General features: G+C 48.1%; 1 protein-coding gene across 4 annotated transcripts in view; it reads left to right on the top strand.

Annotated features, from left to right (window-relative positions):
* psd2 (pleckstrin and Sec7 domain containing 2) overlaps positions 1-15,360 on the top strand; it is a 30,223-nt gene extending 14,863 nt beyond the window's left edge. Inside the window, exons 4-15 of one of the 4 annotated variants that reach the window (XM_053878828.1) lie at positions 4,998-5,186; positions 7,747-7,827; positions 8,854-9,002; positions 9,107-9,165; positions 11,324-11,413; positions 11,500-11,543; positions 11,616-11,806; positions 11,870-11,940; positions 12,272-12,429; positions 12,645-12,789; positions 13,104-13,247; positions 13,316-15,360. In XM_053878828.1, the coding sequence (XP_053734803.1) occupies positions 4,998-5,186; positions 7,747-7,827; positions 8,854-9,002; positions 9,107-9,165; positions 11,324-11,413; positions 11,500-11,543; positions 11,616-11,806; positions 11,870-11,940; positions 12,272-12,429; positions 12,645-12,789; positions 13,104-13,247; positions 13,316-13,534 (1,540 nt within the window). In that variant the 3' untranslated portion in view covers positions 13,535-15,360. Of the gene's footprint in view, positions 1-4,997; positions 5,187-7,746; positions 7,828-8,853; positions 9,003-9,106; positions 9,168-11,322; positions 11,414-11,499; positions 11,544-11,615; positions 11,807-11,869; positions 11,941-12,271; positions 12,430-12,644; positions 13,248-13,315 lie in introns of those variants that run through there. The other 3 variants (XM_053878830.1, XR_008416075.1, XM_053878831.1) reach the window with 3 other exon arrangements.
* Positions 15,361-15,935: the final 575 nt, after the last annotated feature.

Below are 15,935 nucleotides of genomic sequence, written 5' to 3'. Positions count from 1 at the left end.
GCGAGTGCTTATACATATTTATCTCCTCCGTCGAGTTTGCAAGTGAGTGTTTGAAAGGTCTCTATTAACAGAGCCTTTTTCAAACAGTTTGGAGACGGCGTTGCGCGTGTGCTGACGCACTGGTGCTGGCCTGGGAGGAATCGCTGCAGAGAGCACGCCACTCTCCTCTGGCCAACAAATCGCCAAATTCTTTTCTGCTCCCATGTGAGGAGCACATCTGCGCTGCAGCCAGCAGTATGAATACTGCCGTGGACGGCGTCCATGAGTCAAGCTGCAGACAGACACTTTGCTCAGTGAGAAGTGCTTCTCCCACCCACCTGGTTCTCCTCTGCAACACAACACTGTGGTCACCGCTCCGGCGGATGTTTACGCCACTCGACGAGCTGAGAAGACGGCTCGGGCAGATGAATGAGGCGTGGCTGATTTCGCGGCCATGTGAGAAGCTACCTGCCGCGTATAAGTGGTGGCTGTTCCAACAAATATGGAACACAAAAAAACAGACATTTCTATCACTCAGTGTCACTAAGTCATGCAAAGCTATAAGCCATCAAAAGGAATGGTGAGTTAGAGATTTGTCCGGAAACTATTTCGGCATAAACCTTCTGTCATCCCACTCCTTTGACTTCCTGGATGTAGATGTAAGGTTGTTTTTTTTTTGTCATTTATCGCAGTCGCACAGTCAGAAAACTAACCACTGATATGAACTCATTGAAAAGCAGCGTATCGTCCGAGAATGTCGAGTCAACATGGCTCCTTTCTCCTTGATTCTACGGACACCATCCGACCACTCCAGATATAAGATTAGAGCACAGAAAGATTTGAAACAAATATACACTTCTGCACAAAAGATCAGAGGACAAGAACAAGATCCAGCGTAATGAGTGCAGACAAATGTGTGAGTTTTAACAGAATGAAGGCAATAAAACCGACAGTGTTTCATAAAAGCATGTGTTTTTAAAGCAAAATCAATGCAGTTTCAGCTCTCACTGTGAAGTCTTGACGGCATAGAACCGAGTGGCGGTTGAGGGTCTGAGACCCAGAGAAGCTTTTGGTGGACCGGAAGAGACTCCTCACACAAGCAGCTGCTGCTGAGTGGCGAGGACCGCTTCGCTCTTCCTCGGCTGAATCACACAGCTCGACTCGCTGTGTCCTCCGCTCCAGCGAGCTGCGTGTCGCCGCAGGAGGAAGCGGACCTGGCAGCCGCACACAGAACCATTGTCCTTCCACCGGGAACTTGATCCGTCAGGAACAGCTCCGCCCACCACTTCCTCCCGGCGCCGCTGCAGTGCAGGCGACTTCAGCAGCCTCGGGTTTGGAGCCCAGCGGCGGACGATGAGGTGGCGGCTGTCCCGCTGCCGCTGACCCTCTGTGACCCGCGATGTGGAAGGAGGAGTACGACGCTCACTTCGACTTTCTGCTGCAGCTGCTGTGAGTCCTACATCTTCTCTGTCCACCTCAGGAAACACGCTGCGCGGCTCGGTGGAGACTCGGCTCATCTGACCTTCTGACCAGCTTGTAGGAACTACTCCGAAATCACTGCAACTGGAGCCTTAAATCTCACCAGCGTCGCGTAAAACATTTTCGGTTCGTGTGCTGTAGTTTGTGAATTTTCTTTCGTTCGTTCTTTGTTTTCATTTCGTTTTGTTATTTATGAACAAATCAAGTGTTTTCACCGCCAATTTATGACTAAAAATACAATTCAGAAACGTTAGTGTCAGAACACCGTCGCTCATTAAAAGTTCATGTTCGACACTCCCTTTTCACTTTGAAGCAATGGCAACTTGTGTTTTATTTTAGGCTTCATTCGAGATATTTGTGTCCAACACTAGAACTAACTTTAGTGCGAGAACTAACACTAAAAAAGTAACAAAAGAAGAAGAACTGAAAAAAGTCTGGTCGGGGCTATATTTCTGTCACCTCAGGACAGTTCTGTGACACTTCCCTTTTCCTCTGGCATGGGACTGACTTTGGGTTTCATTTGTCAATTTAGCAATCGTTTCAGTGATGAACCGGGGGAGTTCGGGGTCAGTGACAGTGGTGTAGTGTCAGCCCCGGTGTGTTTCCACACTCCCCCCAGACCAGGTTTCATCAACAAGAATCCTCCCTGAGGATGCGGCCGGGGGCCCAGCCTCAGCAGGGCACACCTCGGTGGAGGCGTGGGCTCGGGCGGAGCACGCTGCCGAGAGATTAGCTGGTGAGTCAGTGGCGTGCGCCGTCATGTTCCTCATATCTGCATCGCTGACGCAGAGCCGGCCCGGCGTCCATGGTGCGAGGAGATGTGGCCCGAGGACACGCAGTCGTGTCACACGGAGTCGGGTTCGCAGGGTGGCCACTGGATATCTGACCCTCTCGATTGTGTCTTGCTGCTTTTGTGATGGTCTCTCAGCACTTTCAGATCAACTTTTCAGTTGCATGACTGAGCTGTGAATGATTCATGAGTTCAATAAGTGGGTCGGTTAAGCAAAAGAAAGTTCACTGCAGACAGACAGAGAAATGTGGTTTTCACATGTGCATCATTTATATTCTTCGCTCATGTTGTTGTTTACATCATGTCATCATTTAAGAGAGTCTTTTTTTTCACTGACACAACTCTGCCAACATGGACTCAGAATCAACTCTTGTGAAACTCCTGGCTGCTGGAGATTTAAGCAACAATACAGCTGATAAACAGCATGACGTCAGTGTCTTATTGACTTTTTACTTCACTGCTTTCCTTCACTCCAACCAAGGATGGAGAGGAAAAGAATATGATCCTCGGCCGAGATTGGATCATGGGGGCAGCAGCCCGTGCAAACAGGCCGTGTTCTAAATCACTTCTTATATTTATTTATTATTGATATATTTATTAATATTGTATTGTGAAGAATTTCCTCTATATTCGGCACCTTATCATCATATTTATCACATTTTCTATGATAGTATTAACACATTTTACTGTTAACTTTTGAAATACTTTAGAAATCTTTTTAGAACTGTTACTTCAACACATTTGCTTTGACAAATTAATTAAATAAAAAAATGAGCGTTAGATTGGACATTTTCTTCTGTGCACCAATTCTAAGTGCGTCTCATGCTACAGTGTGATGCCAAAACCATAATATCCATGGTGGTGGAAGCTATTTGAGGCTGTAGGGATGCTTAAGATGAGGCGTAGGGCTTGAACTTAAATTCGATTTTTCTCGTATGAACTATTAAAATGCGTTTGTTTGTTTTTTTTTGGAGAGATCACACTTATTTATTTTTTCATGTATTTATTTTTTTGATTAAAATGAATAATATTACTGAAAAATGTGCCTATTCTAGTAGATAACTCGAACTAGAGCATCTCTGGGAGCCACCCAGGAAGTTTGAGGAAGAATTTTTCAATGCATTTCAGTGAGCATGCGCTGTTATTATGTTATATGCTATTTTTTTGTGGTCACATACAGAGCTTGACATTCTCAGGGTTGTTTGCACTACGGTTCCTTATTATCACAACAGCTTGTGTTGCACATTTTTTGCCCACATTTTATTTTATATTTATTTTGAAGAATGTCCAAGGGTTGTTTGTTTGAACCAAAATGTTTAAAAACATAATTGTTTCAATAAATACCAATGTTAGATTTCTCATCTCAAGCGCATGAAAACAAGTTCATTGTGATGACGTCAGTCCAGTTAGACTTTCAGTTGAATTTTGCAGTCCAACAGAGTGTGACAAATGTGACAAGTATTTAAGTATGAAATATCGATATGGACAACAAAAAATATCAAGACAGTATCACACAATCAAGTATCATGGTACATGAGTGTATGGAGATTTTCTTACACCCCTAAATACAGCGGTCCTCTGTGTGTTCGTGTGCTATTCTTGTCGGACTCTCCAGCTTGAGCTCTGGTGGTTTTGGCTGTCGAGGGGCTCCACAGTCTGAGACAGTAATTGTACAGGAAGCATGGTAATTACACCCCCAAATCACCTCACTTGGCTCCGGAGGCTTGGCTCCTCCCGGACACACAAGCTGCCCACCCTGTCCCGCGGGACGGGTCCAGACACAAGGAGATACGATCTGCTGATTCTGACTCTCTGGGGTTATCACGGAAGACCTTCCGGGCGAGGAAGCAGTTCAGGTCCGGCGTGAGACAGGAAGTGGAACCCAGGTTCAATAGGGGGCGCTCTCTGTCGCTTTGCCGTGGTCATTTATCGCCACACTGTTGGATGCTGCTGTGACTTCCTCTCTTTCCTGCCGGAGAACATCCGCCGTCGCCATGGTAACCTGAGAATCCCTAATGATAATAGCACCTAATCCATGGAGTTTGTGCCGCTAATGCAATTTGGCTGATCAGATTATGCAAAAGAAAAAAAGAGAAATGAATGAATCATCTGGTCCGGAATGCTGACAGGACACACACAGGAGACTGGTGGGGTGGAGGCTTTGTTCACCAGAAGAGACGTGCACTCTTTCCTAAACATGCTGGAACCAACCATCTGCAGAAGATAGTTGGTGTGGAGAGGAGAGTCTCATGAAGAAGTTAGGAGGGGACTAATTCAAACGCTGCCTTGCTGCTCCTGCTTCTGGTGACATAAACAGTTTTTGTGAGAGGCTCTTCGTCTGAGAGCCCTTCATTTCCGCAGGGATGTCCTCACCTTTCCCAACACAGCCTGGAGCAGCTGGATCCAGAATAACAACAGGTCAAGGAAGCTCATGAAAGAAGACCGAACCCGTGATGAACAATTCACTCGTTCATTCAGTGGCTCTCGAGGCCCGGTCAGAGAAGCACCAGGTTCCTGGTGGACGCCGACAAAACCAGCACACAACCACACTGAAGTTCTGTCTGTGTCTGTGTCAGCTCTCACTTGGAGATAGACCTATCAGGACCAACTGCTAGTTAATGCAGAGTGTACGTAGCTCAGCTGACAGTGTTGCAGTCTGGTGACTCTTTGTCTGCAGTCGCTGGAGCAGCGTTCTTGGCCGTCAGTGTGTTTCGGGTGTCTCACGTGTGCGTCTCCTTCCTCTCTGCAGCGACGCCAACCTCGCAGACGTGCTGTCTGACTCCGAGGAGGGGGACCTGGGCGGTCTGGAGCGCGGCAGCACCGACACTCTGGCCAACGGCTGCAGAGCCGACACCGAGGCCGCCAAGAGGCTAGCCAAGCGCCTCTACTACCTGGAGGGGTTCAAACGCTGTGACGTGGCTCGGCACCTGGGCAAGAAGTGAGTCACCACACCTCCAGAGGGAGCAGACCTCCTCCATGGGAATTGTTTTAGCCCTTCGCTTACTTTATCTGTGCGAGTCAATAGCCTTTTTCAGCACTTGAAATATTGCTGATAGCAATGAGCCTACTGGACACCAGATGTCAGTAACATTCTAGAACAAGCTTGTCAATACACAGCAGTTGAGAAAGAAAGGCAGCTGACAAACACAATTCATCTGTTGCTTAAGATTGAACTGAATTCTGTCCATCCGTTTTGAGTTATTTTGCTAACAGATGATCACACACTCTCTTGGCAGCAGCATTATCGACATTATCAACACCTTAGTCACTTAGACTATAACTACTCGTCCGGAAAAGGGCCTCTGTGGGTGCAGGTTTTTGTTCCCTCCCAACAAGCGTGTCGGCTGAAACAAGCTCAAGAGGACCGCACCGGTTTGACACCTGATCTCTAGGTGGGGATAGAACAGACAAGAGACTGAGACGGATTTCACCGGAGCTAGCAGGAAAGATCTCAACAAGCTCCAATAGCATTCTCTCTGCTGTCACGCCGTCCAGTGGATCATTGAGAGCATGGCTAGGTTTCCTTTTGGAAACTTGCATCTTCCGTCTTATCCTAGACATATTGGATGAAAATATATTGCTGGTGATCAAGTGTGAAGGCCGCCATGATGTATATGAGGAACATTATCAGGTAGGGAGCGTTTCAGTTCGCACATTGTATGATTCCAGTAGGCATTCTCACCACGGGAAGCAGCTCTTTTTACTCCCACTTCCAGATCCGTGAGTGCCTACGGAACCAGCCTCAGAGCTCCGCGACATTTCTTTGTGGAGAGACAGCCCTGATGAAACCATAATCCCAGTCCAAGTACCACGGTTCCTTTTGGCTCCAACTTTGTGCCAGCTGATGAAGTGTGAAGGCGTCCTGGTTAAGTCTGGCCTATGACTCCCCCTAAATATTTGGTCTCTCTCAGCTGTTCTGGAGAATCTCAGGACAAAGATGTGAGACACGTCTGTGACAAAAAGTGAGAGGCGTATCTCAAATGTGACTCCTGAGCTTTGTTAGACTTCCCTCTGGTGAGGAAAGCAAGTGTTGTTGTACAACCTTTTTTAGCTTTTCACATAATTTGAACATTTTGGATCCTTATAGTAGCTAATTATAGCTGTGTGCTATGAAAACACCGTCAACGTAGTGGCCACCGTCACTGCGCGCCCCGGGCTCCGCGTCACCACCTCCGACTGACAGGAGTTTGTTTTGTTTGTGAGGGTGACGCATGTGAAGGATGAGATGATGATGATGATGATGATGATGATGGAGGAGTGTTCCGTGTTTGGTCTGTGACACCACACACTCTCGGGCTAACAGCTAGCCTGTTGGTTAGCACGGAGCTCACTTGCTGTAGATGTAGTGAAGTGTCTTGGGTCTCTCTCTCCTCCTGATAATAACCAGAGCTGAACTGAACACAATGTTTTAGATTATTATTCAAATAAGACCTTTTGATGTGGACGTTGATCTGATATTTCGTGTGGGATCCATATGTGTATAGTGATGATTTGAAAGTCTTCTCAAGGACCAGGAAAGAGCTCCGTTTTGAAGAGCTGGAGCTCTCTGTCAAGTGTTTGATGCTTCATGCTTCACGGGGTTGATACATGTTCCCGGATGATGTGTCAGGATTTTAATGTCCTTCAATACTGTGTGGCGTCACAGGAGGATTTAAGCAACTTAAGTTAAACACAAATTCAAAATAGCTCCAAACTAAGTCATTGTGATTAGTCGACTATAATAATGAATAGATTAGTCGACAACGAAAAGAATGGTTAGATGCAGCCCTAATAGCATGGTTATTATCTGGAGCTGAACAGGCCCACAGGTCTTTGGTGACCCCTGTTCTAGACGCTCACGAGTTAGAATCCAGGCGAGGTAACCAGACCTGGATGCTACACGCTGATCAATCCTAAGTTGCTTTGGCTGAAAGCATCTTCTGAGTGGCGCGTAATGTGATATGAAGTTACACAGCACATGTGTGAAGTCACACAGCCAGGAGGCGCTCAGTTTTCCAGTCCATCTTCCTTCGATCGGCGAGCGGTTTCAGTGTGAGGTTCTAACCTCTTGCTCACATGCTTCGTTTGCAACCCTCGAACTCATGAGCCGTAACATTATGGCCGTCTGAAGTGTAGTGCTCTTGTTGAGCTTCAAAAGATGTGCCAAACAATGACACGTGTTGGCGAGTGTGAAAAGGACCAGTGACTTGAGGCTGTAACGTCATGCCGACAGATACATTCCTATTTTGGTGAAATTCACTTGAACCTAGCAGCATTAGCCATCATCCCTGGAAAATGAAAGCAGACTTATATAATGAACAGGCAGACGGACCTTCTCCTGCCACCAGTGACGCGGTGCTCTTTGCTCAAACATTTATGCCGTTGTTACACAACCACATCTGAAGCTGGCGCTGAGCTGCAGAGAAGAAAGTGTTCTCATCCCTCTTCCCCCTCAACGTTAATACCACTCTTGATAAGTTTGCTTTTTTTAATGTGGCGTCTTTGGTCTGTCTCTGCAGTAATGACTTCAGCCAGCTGGTGGCGTCGGAGTACCTGAATTTCTTCGATTTCTCCGGCCTGTCGCTGGACCGGGCCCTGAGGTAAAGCTTGAGAAACGCGAGTTGGCAATACTTTTTGATGGAAGTGTGTAACTGCAGTCGGACGAGTTGACCCCTTTGCTGCTCCTACGCTTGTATACAGGTCTCCTGGGTTTGTGTAAAATAACCAATGTGCAAGTGCTTTTATCAGTTTTTCAATAGCAGTTGGTCAACATCACTGTGAGTGTTTGCCTGTGTAATAACAGTTTAAATTGAAAACAAAACGATAACAAACAATACAACTGGACTTTTCAGCTTCATAACATGGTTCCAAGTGTAAAATGACACGAATGAGCAATAAAGCTAGGCTCGAACTATCATCCTACATATTGACTCTAACAAACCTTCACTCCGGGACTTTAATGACTCCATTTTTCAGCCAATTTACACGAACAATAGCCGGGTGTTTTCAGCTAGTCGGGCTGGTACTGAGCAGCCTGGCGGTCTCTCTCTCACTGAAAGTCACAGTGGTGAGTTTGAGTGAGACGCACTAGCACGATGTGAAACAACACTCCCTGGCAGCTCATTTTCTAATGTAATAAACACTCCAACGTGACGCCGCAGCCAGCGGCTGCAACACTGCTCTCTGTCTGTCTCGCTACCTCTCCGTGAACTCATCGCCGCAGTGTCAAGCGCTTTGCTTAAGGCATGTCATACAGCACCGGAAAGCTCTCGGTTTGATGAGTGTCCTCAAATCTTCCTGGACTTATTGCAGTGAGAAGCCAGCGAATCTGCTCTGTGTTTGAGTGCTCCTTGTTGTTACCATAATGGCATGAGATGAGAGTCCCATTCCCTGCTCTCTGATAGTCTTCACAGTGTTTTGTTTGCATAGACTTCAGAGGAGTCACGGTCATTTGAATTTTTTGTGTGACATAATTCATTGTTAATTGCCAACACATCCTGTCGCTCGTCCACATGACCGTCTTCTGCTGGAGCACATGACTCCGTGCCTTAAAGAAGCCATTGTCCAGGGCTCAAACGTTCCACTGTCTTTCTGCCGAAGCGGTGACGTCATCTCTTGTTTGACAGGAACTTTTTAAAAGCCTTCCCGCTGATGGGGGAGACCCAGGAGAGGGAGCGAGTCCTGGTCCACTTCTCCAGACGCTTCTGCCAATGTAACCCCCAGACTCCATCCTCTGAAGGTCAGAGCTGTGAGGGTGATGATGCTGCTCATAATGGTAATCAGTGATGAAGAACACTGCAGGGAGAGTCAAGCGCCCGTGCGTGCGTGCGTGCGTGCGTGCGTGGGTGTTGACATTTGGTCTGTTTGTTGTGTTTGCAGACGGCGCCCACACGCTAACCTGCGCCCTCATGCTCCTCAACACTGATCTGCACGGACACGTACGTAGCACCGTCTCCTCGGCCCCTTTTAATTTCCACCCCGTGTTCCTTCTCTCTCTGGCCTACTTTCTGACCTCTTTCTGTCTCGTCTCTCTTCGCAAAGCCTCATCAGTTTAAAGTGGAACACTGTGGTCAGACGCCATCCAGCGCGTCACGACTCTCGCGCTGTTACCTTTGCCGCTCGACCCGCCATAATCCCTGCTCAACACGTCCTTGCTGTCACTAATATCCTCTCTCTTCTCCCCCTCTGTCAAATCCTTTGCCTGCTCTCCACATCTGGTCCGCCCCTGCAGGTGGTGAGTATTCCTTCAGAGTTCACCCTGTTGCTCATTAACATCTGTTCCTACTTTGCCAACTAACGCGGCCCTTTGATCCTGGTTTTTTGATCTTCGTGTTAGTCCCATATGATCCAGTGACTCAGCGCTCAGTCACATGTTCTGGCTGCACCAACAAAACATCATTAAATAGGAAACAAAAGCAACATGTTTGCTCTATCGGCACTGCTCAAACCTGTGGCCCGAGGGCCATCTCTGGCCCGCACTTTAGTCATTCACGGTCGGCCATATCATTGTTTTTTTTTGGTTTTTTTTTAAACGACCTGCCAAAAAACGCTGCTCATATTAGAGGTCCCATAATGCACTGCAACACTTGAGCTAAATCTTAACATACGCCATATGGCAGGTGAGGACCTTGTCAGTTTGAGACCTTCTTGTCCCCAGGATGAACCACAACCACAAGGTTGGGGATTTATCCATCCGACATGCCCCCGAGCGGCTGAATCTGGACCCTCTCGTAATGTCCCATTGCACCATGTCCATGAAGGAATCCAGAGGTCACAGCCCACCTCTTGTCAGTGAGGTGACACAGTGCAGGACTCCAGCAAGCTTTTGCTTTTGTCCAACTATTCTCTGCATGAAAACATGGTATCCTATGGGAGACCAGGGTTCGAGGCACGTACCTCTTGTTGTGGCTTTGAGCTGCAGAGAGGCTTAGAAAGGAGGAAGTAAAATGTGGAAATGTACAGTCATTGTTTAAATATAAATGGAAGAAAGGTGGCAAATGGAGTTAGAAGTGGGTTTATTGTGAAGCGTCCTCGTGTTTGGGTGTCATTGAAGGACAAACAGGAAGTGTGATGATGGTAAGAAGATCATCATGAGGGAGAGAGCTTTGCAGACTGTGAAGCGAATATATTGAGTATTGTCTGCAGAAGGAGCTGCAAAACTAGGTTGCCCTTCTATCTCAGTTCAGGTTTGTTCCTAGAGGGAGTGGGAATCAGGAGCCGGTTGGCACCGGCATTCCGTCATCAAGCATCCAAAAGTTAAGCATCTGGTGAGGTAAAATCGGTTCCAACAAAACCCTCGCCAAATGGTGGCGTCAGATCCAAGTGAGATCCACTCTCGGCCACTGTCTCGGAGGCCGCTATGTTAAAATAAAGGAGAGGTTGTGTCCCCGAATCTTCTGAATGAAGTTGTAAACCAAAGCCATGTGAGCTGAGACCAATCTGTCCACACAAAAAGGCATGGAAAAACACGAACTTTTATATCAGATGGAGTCAAGGCATTTGCTCTGTTTTTATGTGCCTCGACTTCATGACACAGCTGTTCTCAGCCCCTGTTGCATACTGATCACAAATTCATCCCACTGCATCTGTTGGTGGCCCTTCAGGCTGTTATCAGGCGAGTTCTCCTGTTGAGGCTGCGGAAACGGTGTGTATTGAAGGAGACGCAAGCCCTTTGCTGCTGATGGATGTGTAGATGAGTCTTTAGGAACTGGCCTGCTATCCAAGAGGAAAGCAAAACGGCAGGGCAAATGGCTGCAGCTAAAACATTTCTTCTCAAGTTCCTGTTATAATAGAGGTCACCCACTCCAGCAATGGAAAAGAGAGAAGTGAACTCCACGCGGAGACTCTTCTGGAGGCTTGCCGAACTGCCTGACAGTATAACTGATGGTCTAGGCCTTTGGACTGGACACTATCACGTCAATAAAGTGCATTTAGACGGTGGGAAGGTTCTGACCCTGGAGTGAGTCCCGCTGCTTCTCCAGCTGCTGTGGTCCAGCAGCGCCGCAGCTTAACACTGCCCCCCAGGGGAGAAGTGAAGTCCTCACAGCAACTCTTCTTTCTATGTTCTGCTCCACTAAAACACGGATCTTCCCACAGAATATCGGGAAGAAGATGTCCTGTCAACAGTTTATCAGCAATCTAGATGGCCTGAACAACGGCAAAGATTTCCCCAAAGAACTGCTGAAGGTAAAGATGGCCACCTTCCGACTGCTGACATCCCACTCATGAAACCACATCTGCCAGATCTGAATGTCTGCTGCCTGCTCACACAGGTCTTGTATAACTCCATCAAGAACGAGAAGCTGGAGTGGGCCGTGTGAGTAAGCGCTCGCTGCGAGGATGAAAGGCTTCGGCTGCTGGAGGTATGATGGCGTGTTTGTTTGTTCAGTGAGGAAGAGGAGCTGAGGAAGAGTTTGTCGGAGCTGGTGGAGGAGCAGTGCGAGGGAGGGAGTAAACGTGTTGCCAGGGTAACAGACAGCAATAACCCCTTTATCGCCATCCCCATCCTGTTAAACGCCGTCACCTACAAACACGGCGTTCTGACCCGCAAGAGCCACGCCGACATGGACGGCAAGCGCAGTGAGTGTTGCGTTGACCCGTGGTGCTGACGCCTGGCGGGAACTGAGTGGCTTGTGTTTGCAGCCCCACGAGGTCGCCGCGGCTGGAAGAAGTTCTATGCGGTTCTGAAGGGAATGATCCTGTACCTCCAGAAGGTATGGCTTGTCATCCTCTGCTGCGTTGCCATAGAAACACACATCCGCCCAGGCTGTCACTGCGGTGGTGGTGGTGGTGGTGGATGCTGCCGGGAGCTTCGCTCAGAGAGAGAGCTTTACTGTAGATGAGCAAATGAGGCGCGTGCGCGTTTGTCTCCCCCTGCTGGACAAGACTGGGCTGTACTGTCCGTCGTGACCACGTTCAATATAAGAAAATCAAATGTATTCGACTAGTCCTGAGAGGGGTCAATAATGCGCCACGAAGATGGCACAAGTAATAAATAGAGGTAAGGTGCTTTAGAATCATTCAGTCCAGTTTCTCCTCTGTCAGGACGAATACAAGCCTGATGCTGACATCTCCGAGGTGGACCTGAAGAACGCAGTGCGGATCCATCACGCCTTGGCCACCAGAGCCACCGACTACAGCAAGAGAGCCAACGTGCTGAAGCTGAAGACCTCCGACTGGAGAGTCTTCCTGCTGCAGGCCTCGTGAGTCTCCCGGAACCACAGCCATTATGCTGCTTTCTTTTAGTATTCAGTGCAGACACTGCCGGGCTTCAATGTAAACCCACAAAGTCACCAAGTCCCTCGACTGTGAATGGAGTTTCATGACCCAAATCCTCTGAGTTTCTCATTGGAACCTCGATGTGGTCGTTGGTGACGCTCTTTGTTCAGAGGTTTAAGCCTGGCAAATGGTTGTGCAGGAGCGAGGAGGAGATGATGTCGTGGATATTCCGGATAAATCTGGTCGCCGCTCTGTTCTCTGCTCCGGCGTTCCCCGCTGCTATTGGCTCCATGAAGAAATTTTGCCGTCCAATTTTGCCGTCGTCATCCACCAGGCTCAAGCAGGTACACGCGCACGCACGCGCGCACACACTGGCACAGGCAGCGACCTGGAGAGTCACGAGTGAAAAGATAAAAGGACACACAAACACCGACACAGACTGATAGACAGTCAGGTGCAGTTACAGACAGAGACACATGGGCAGCCACACACATACAGAGACAAACAGATAAACAAGCACAAAGATGCCAAGCACACACTCACAGTCGTCGCCCACAATCCACTTTTGTACACTCAAAAATGCAATGAAGACGAGCGGGACGTAGCACGGCGTGTGATAGGCTGACTCAGGCGTTGGTCTGTGCTGTGATTGGTGCAGGAGGAGCAGCTGCTGAGTCATGAGAGCAAGCTGAAGCAGATGAGCCTGGAGCTAGAGGAGCATCGGAAACACCCGCCCTCGTCCGACCCCAAAAGCCGCGAGTGGGAGGAGCACCGGCTCAAAGAGCACTACCTCACATACGAGGTGGGTGGACGGCAGTTCTGAGCGGCGCCCGCACGGGCAACGCGTTAACCCTGTCCGTCTCTGAGCAGAAGACGCGCTACGAGACGTACATCAACCTCCTCCAGGCCAAGCTCAAAGCGGAGACGGACGACCTGGAGAAGATCGAGGCCAGCGTGATGGGCGGGCTCTTCTTGGACGGCCGAGACTGCCTCCTCCGAAAAACCAAGTCCTCGCCGTCCATCAGTCAGGCGCACGGCGGGTCGAACGGTCGGACGGCAGGATACGCCGCGCCAGCGCAGCTGAGCTGAAGGCAACGGTCCCAGCCGGCTGCTGCGTCTTCCGGAGCGTGGTGACCGTCTTTGAGCAATAGGTGGCGACGAGGAGCTTCGTCTGAAATCCTGAACCTGCCAAAGTTCCTAGAACTTGAATTCTTGCACATGTAACTGATCCTAACTGTGATCCGTATTTAAACCACCGTCAGTATTATTTCCAGAGAGCGATTTATTTTGTACGAGCTGGAGGCCGGAGAGACAGAGCTGATTGTTTACTGGGAGATGGTGGAAACGGTACTACTGTAGCATGTTGGCCTTTTCCTCACTCACTTTTGGACCTACAGTACGGGTGCTTGTGGACATATCTGTGGCAGCCGAGCTCTCAATAGTCCGTCCTTGTACAGGATATTTATTTATTTATTTAAAGCTATATGTACAGCGGGCAGCATGTTTGGGGTCACCAGAGGAACTCGAGTGCGAGTGCCTTACTGAGTGAACACAAACTGAAGGTACGTCCCATCTGACGCACCACTGAGAGACCTATCCGGTGTCGTGATCACAAACAGCACGTGAGCTTGCCACTTCTCGGTCGGACTGGACGAAACAGGGTTTAAATGAAGTCCTGTTGAGGCTCCATGGCATTTAAAAATGGCTGCCGTGAAGACAGGTTTCATGACATGGCGGTTAAATGCCTTTAACATAGTTCCACCTGTTAGTGAGGACACATAGCAACTGCCAACACTGAATGGCTAATCATTTCAGCGCCACTTGTCTATACGACATTAGGATGAAATTGAAGACCAAAACTGCTTTTCTACTTTTGCTTCCAGTTTGTTTTCGCACTGGAGGATACCACGTCTTTTGTAACCTGTACAAAGTCTGTAGAGCGACAACGCCTTCCACATCAAATAGTGTCTGGAAAAGCAGGCAGTTGACGGACGATGACCCGCCTCTGGGTTAGCTCATACCTGGTGAGTTTGCTAGCGCAGTATCAACACATCTGGCTGGAAGTCCTGCCCAAAACACTTCTCCACACACCTTCAGGATAGTTATGTTTAGAAGAGACGTCTCCCATACTTCTTAAAAGCGGAGATGCCTCGGACACGCTAGCTTGCCATCTCCTAGCATCACAACCAGATGGCATTCTTTGTTTTCACTCTGTCATGACGCCAATAGAATATTTCTTGTGGATGTGAGACCTGTTAGTTAAAGAGCTTGAGTCATATCCCCAGACTGTTGTCCTTTAAGTGACTGAATATCAAAATGTAGCGTAGCAAGTTCTCTGCTGCCGCGGAGCTAACGGCTGTCTGAATGTTGACCCGGGGACGACGACAACAAGTCAGTGCTTGGTTCTGTGAAGCTTGTTCTCACGGCTCGCGTGATCCAAAACAACACACTCAGTCCAGAGTTGGGGGCGCTGCTGTTCATCGGTCACCTACATGTGGTTTCTGTAGGCTTCCTGCGCTAGCGTCCATCACTGCGCACTCGGTGTGAACACTCGCAAGTTATTAGACGATCACAGCTGGAACCTTGTACAGAGCAGACGTACCACTTCTGTTGGACTCACCCCGCCCTGGTACAGGGAGACCTCCCGCCCCTGCAAACCCCCCACACCCATCACCCCTGGCTGTCGTGCTGACCCGTGTGTTCTAGGGTAGGCCTGTGCTGTATGATAGGACAGAAATATTTTTTTTATTTAACTGAAAAAAGGACAAAGTTTGGCACTTTGATGTCGGAATCAGATTTTTTTGTTTGTTTGTATATGCAAACAGTTTTTTGAAATGATGCTACAATGTAAGGGACATATTTACTGAATATTTAGTCTGTGCTTCATAAATTGAGCTTTTATACACTCGCTCTTGGTCTTGTTTTTCTTCCTTCATTTAAAAGTGACCTCATCAGAGTGCGACAGAAGGGTTGAAGTAGATTTGAAATGTACTGCGATCACATTAGTAAAGCAGTAAAAAGCTGCGCTGTCATGCACTGGAACAAGGTACATCATCCGGAAACATCGGCATCGGCCCAGTAAATCCTGCAGTAATAATACATCAAAACTAACAGCCACTGTTCATGACTCTTCCATGTGATGTAATGCTAATGTGAGGAAAGCATAGTTGAAGGTGTAGTTAGAAGAGATGCACCGGTGCTGGGCTTGAGTACTCGTACTCGTCCACATATAATGGCCACTGATAGCATGAAACCTATACCACTTTATGGCAACACGTAGGTTTTGAATGTCATTTTATTTTCACTTTATACTGCAGTTAAACTTGTGACTGTCACCCATGTACAAGAACAAACGTACTGAGGAATGTTCAAATAACAAAGATAAAAAAAGTAACTGGGTAATGGCCGAAGTACTCAGTATCTGTGAGTACTCAAACTAAAGTACTACACATTTTGGAAGAAGAAAGTGGCATTGGTGCATCCCTAATTG

This window comes from Synchiropus splendidus, chromosome 11, assembly GCF_027744825.2.
Source record: "Synchiropus splendidus isolate RoL2022-P1 chromosome 11, RoL_Sspl_1.0, whole genome shotgun sequence".
NCBI classification, from domain to species: Eukaryota; Metazoa; Chordata; class Actinopteri; order Syngnathiformes; family Callionymidae; genus Synchiropus; species Synchiropus splendidus.
Note: the sequence above shows the minus strand (reverse complement) of the source record. Positions and strands in the feature narration are given on the sequence as shown.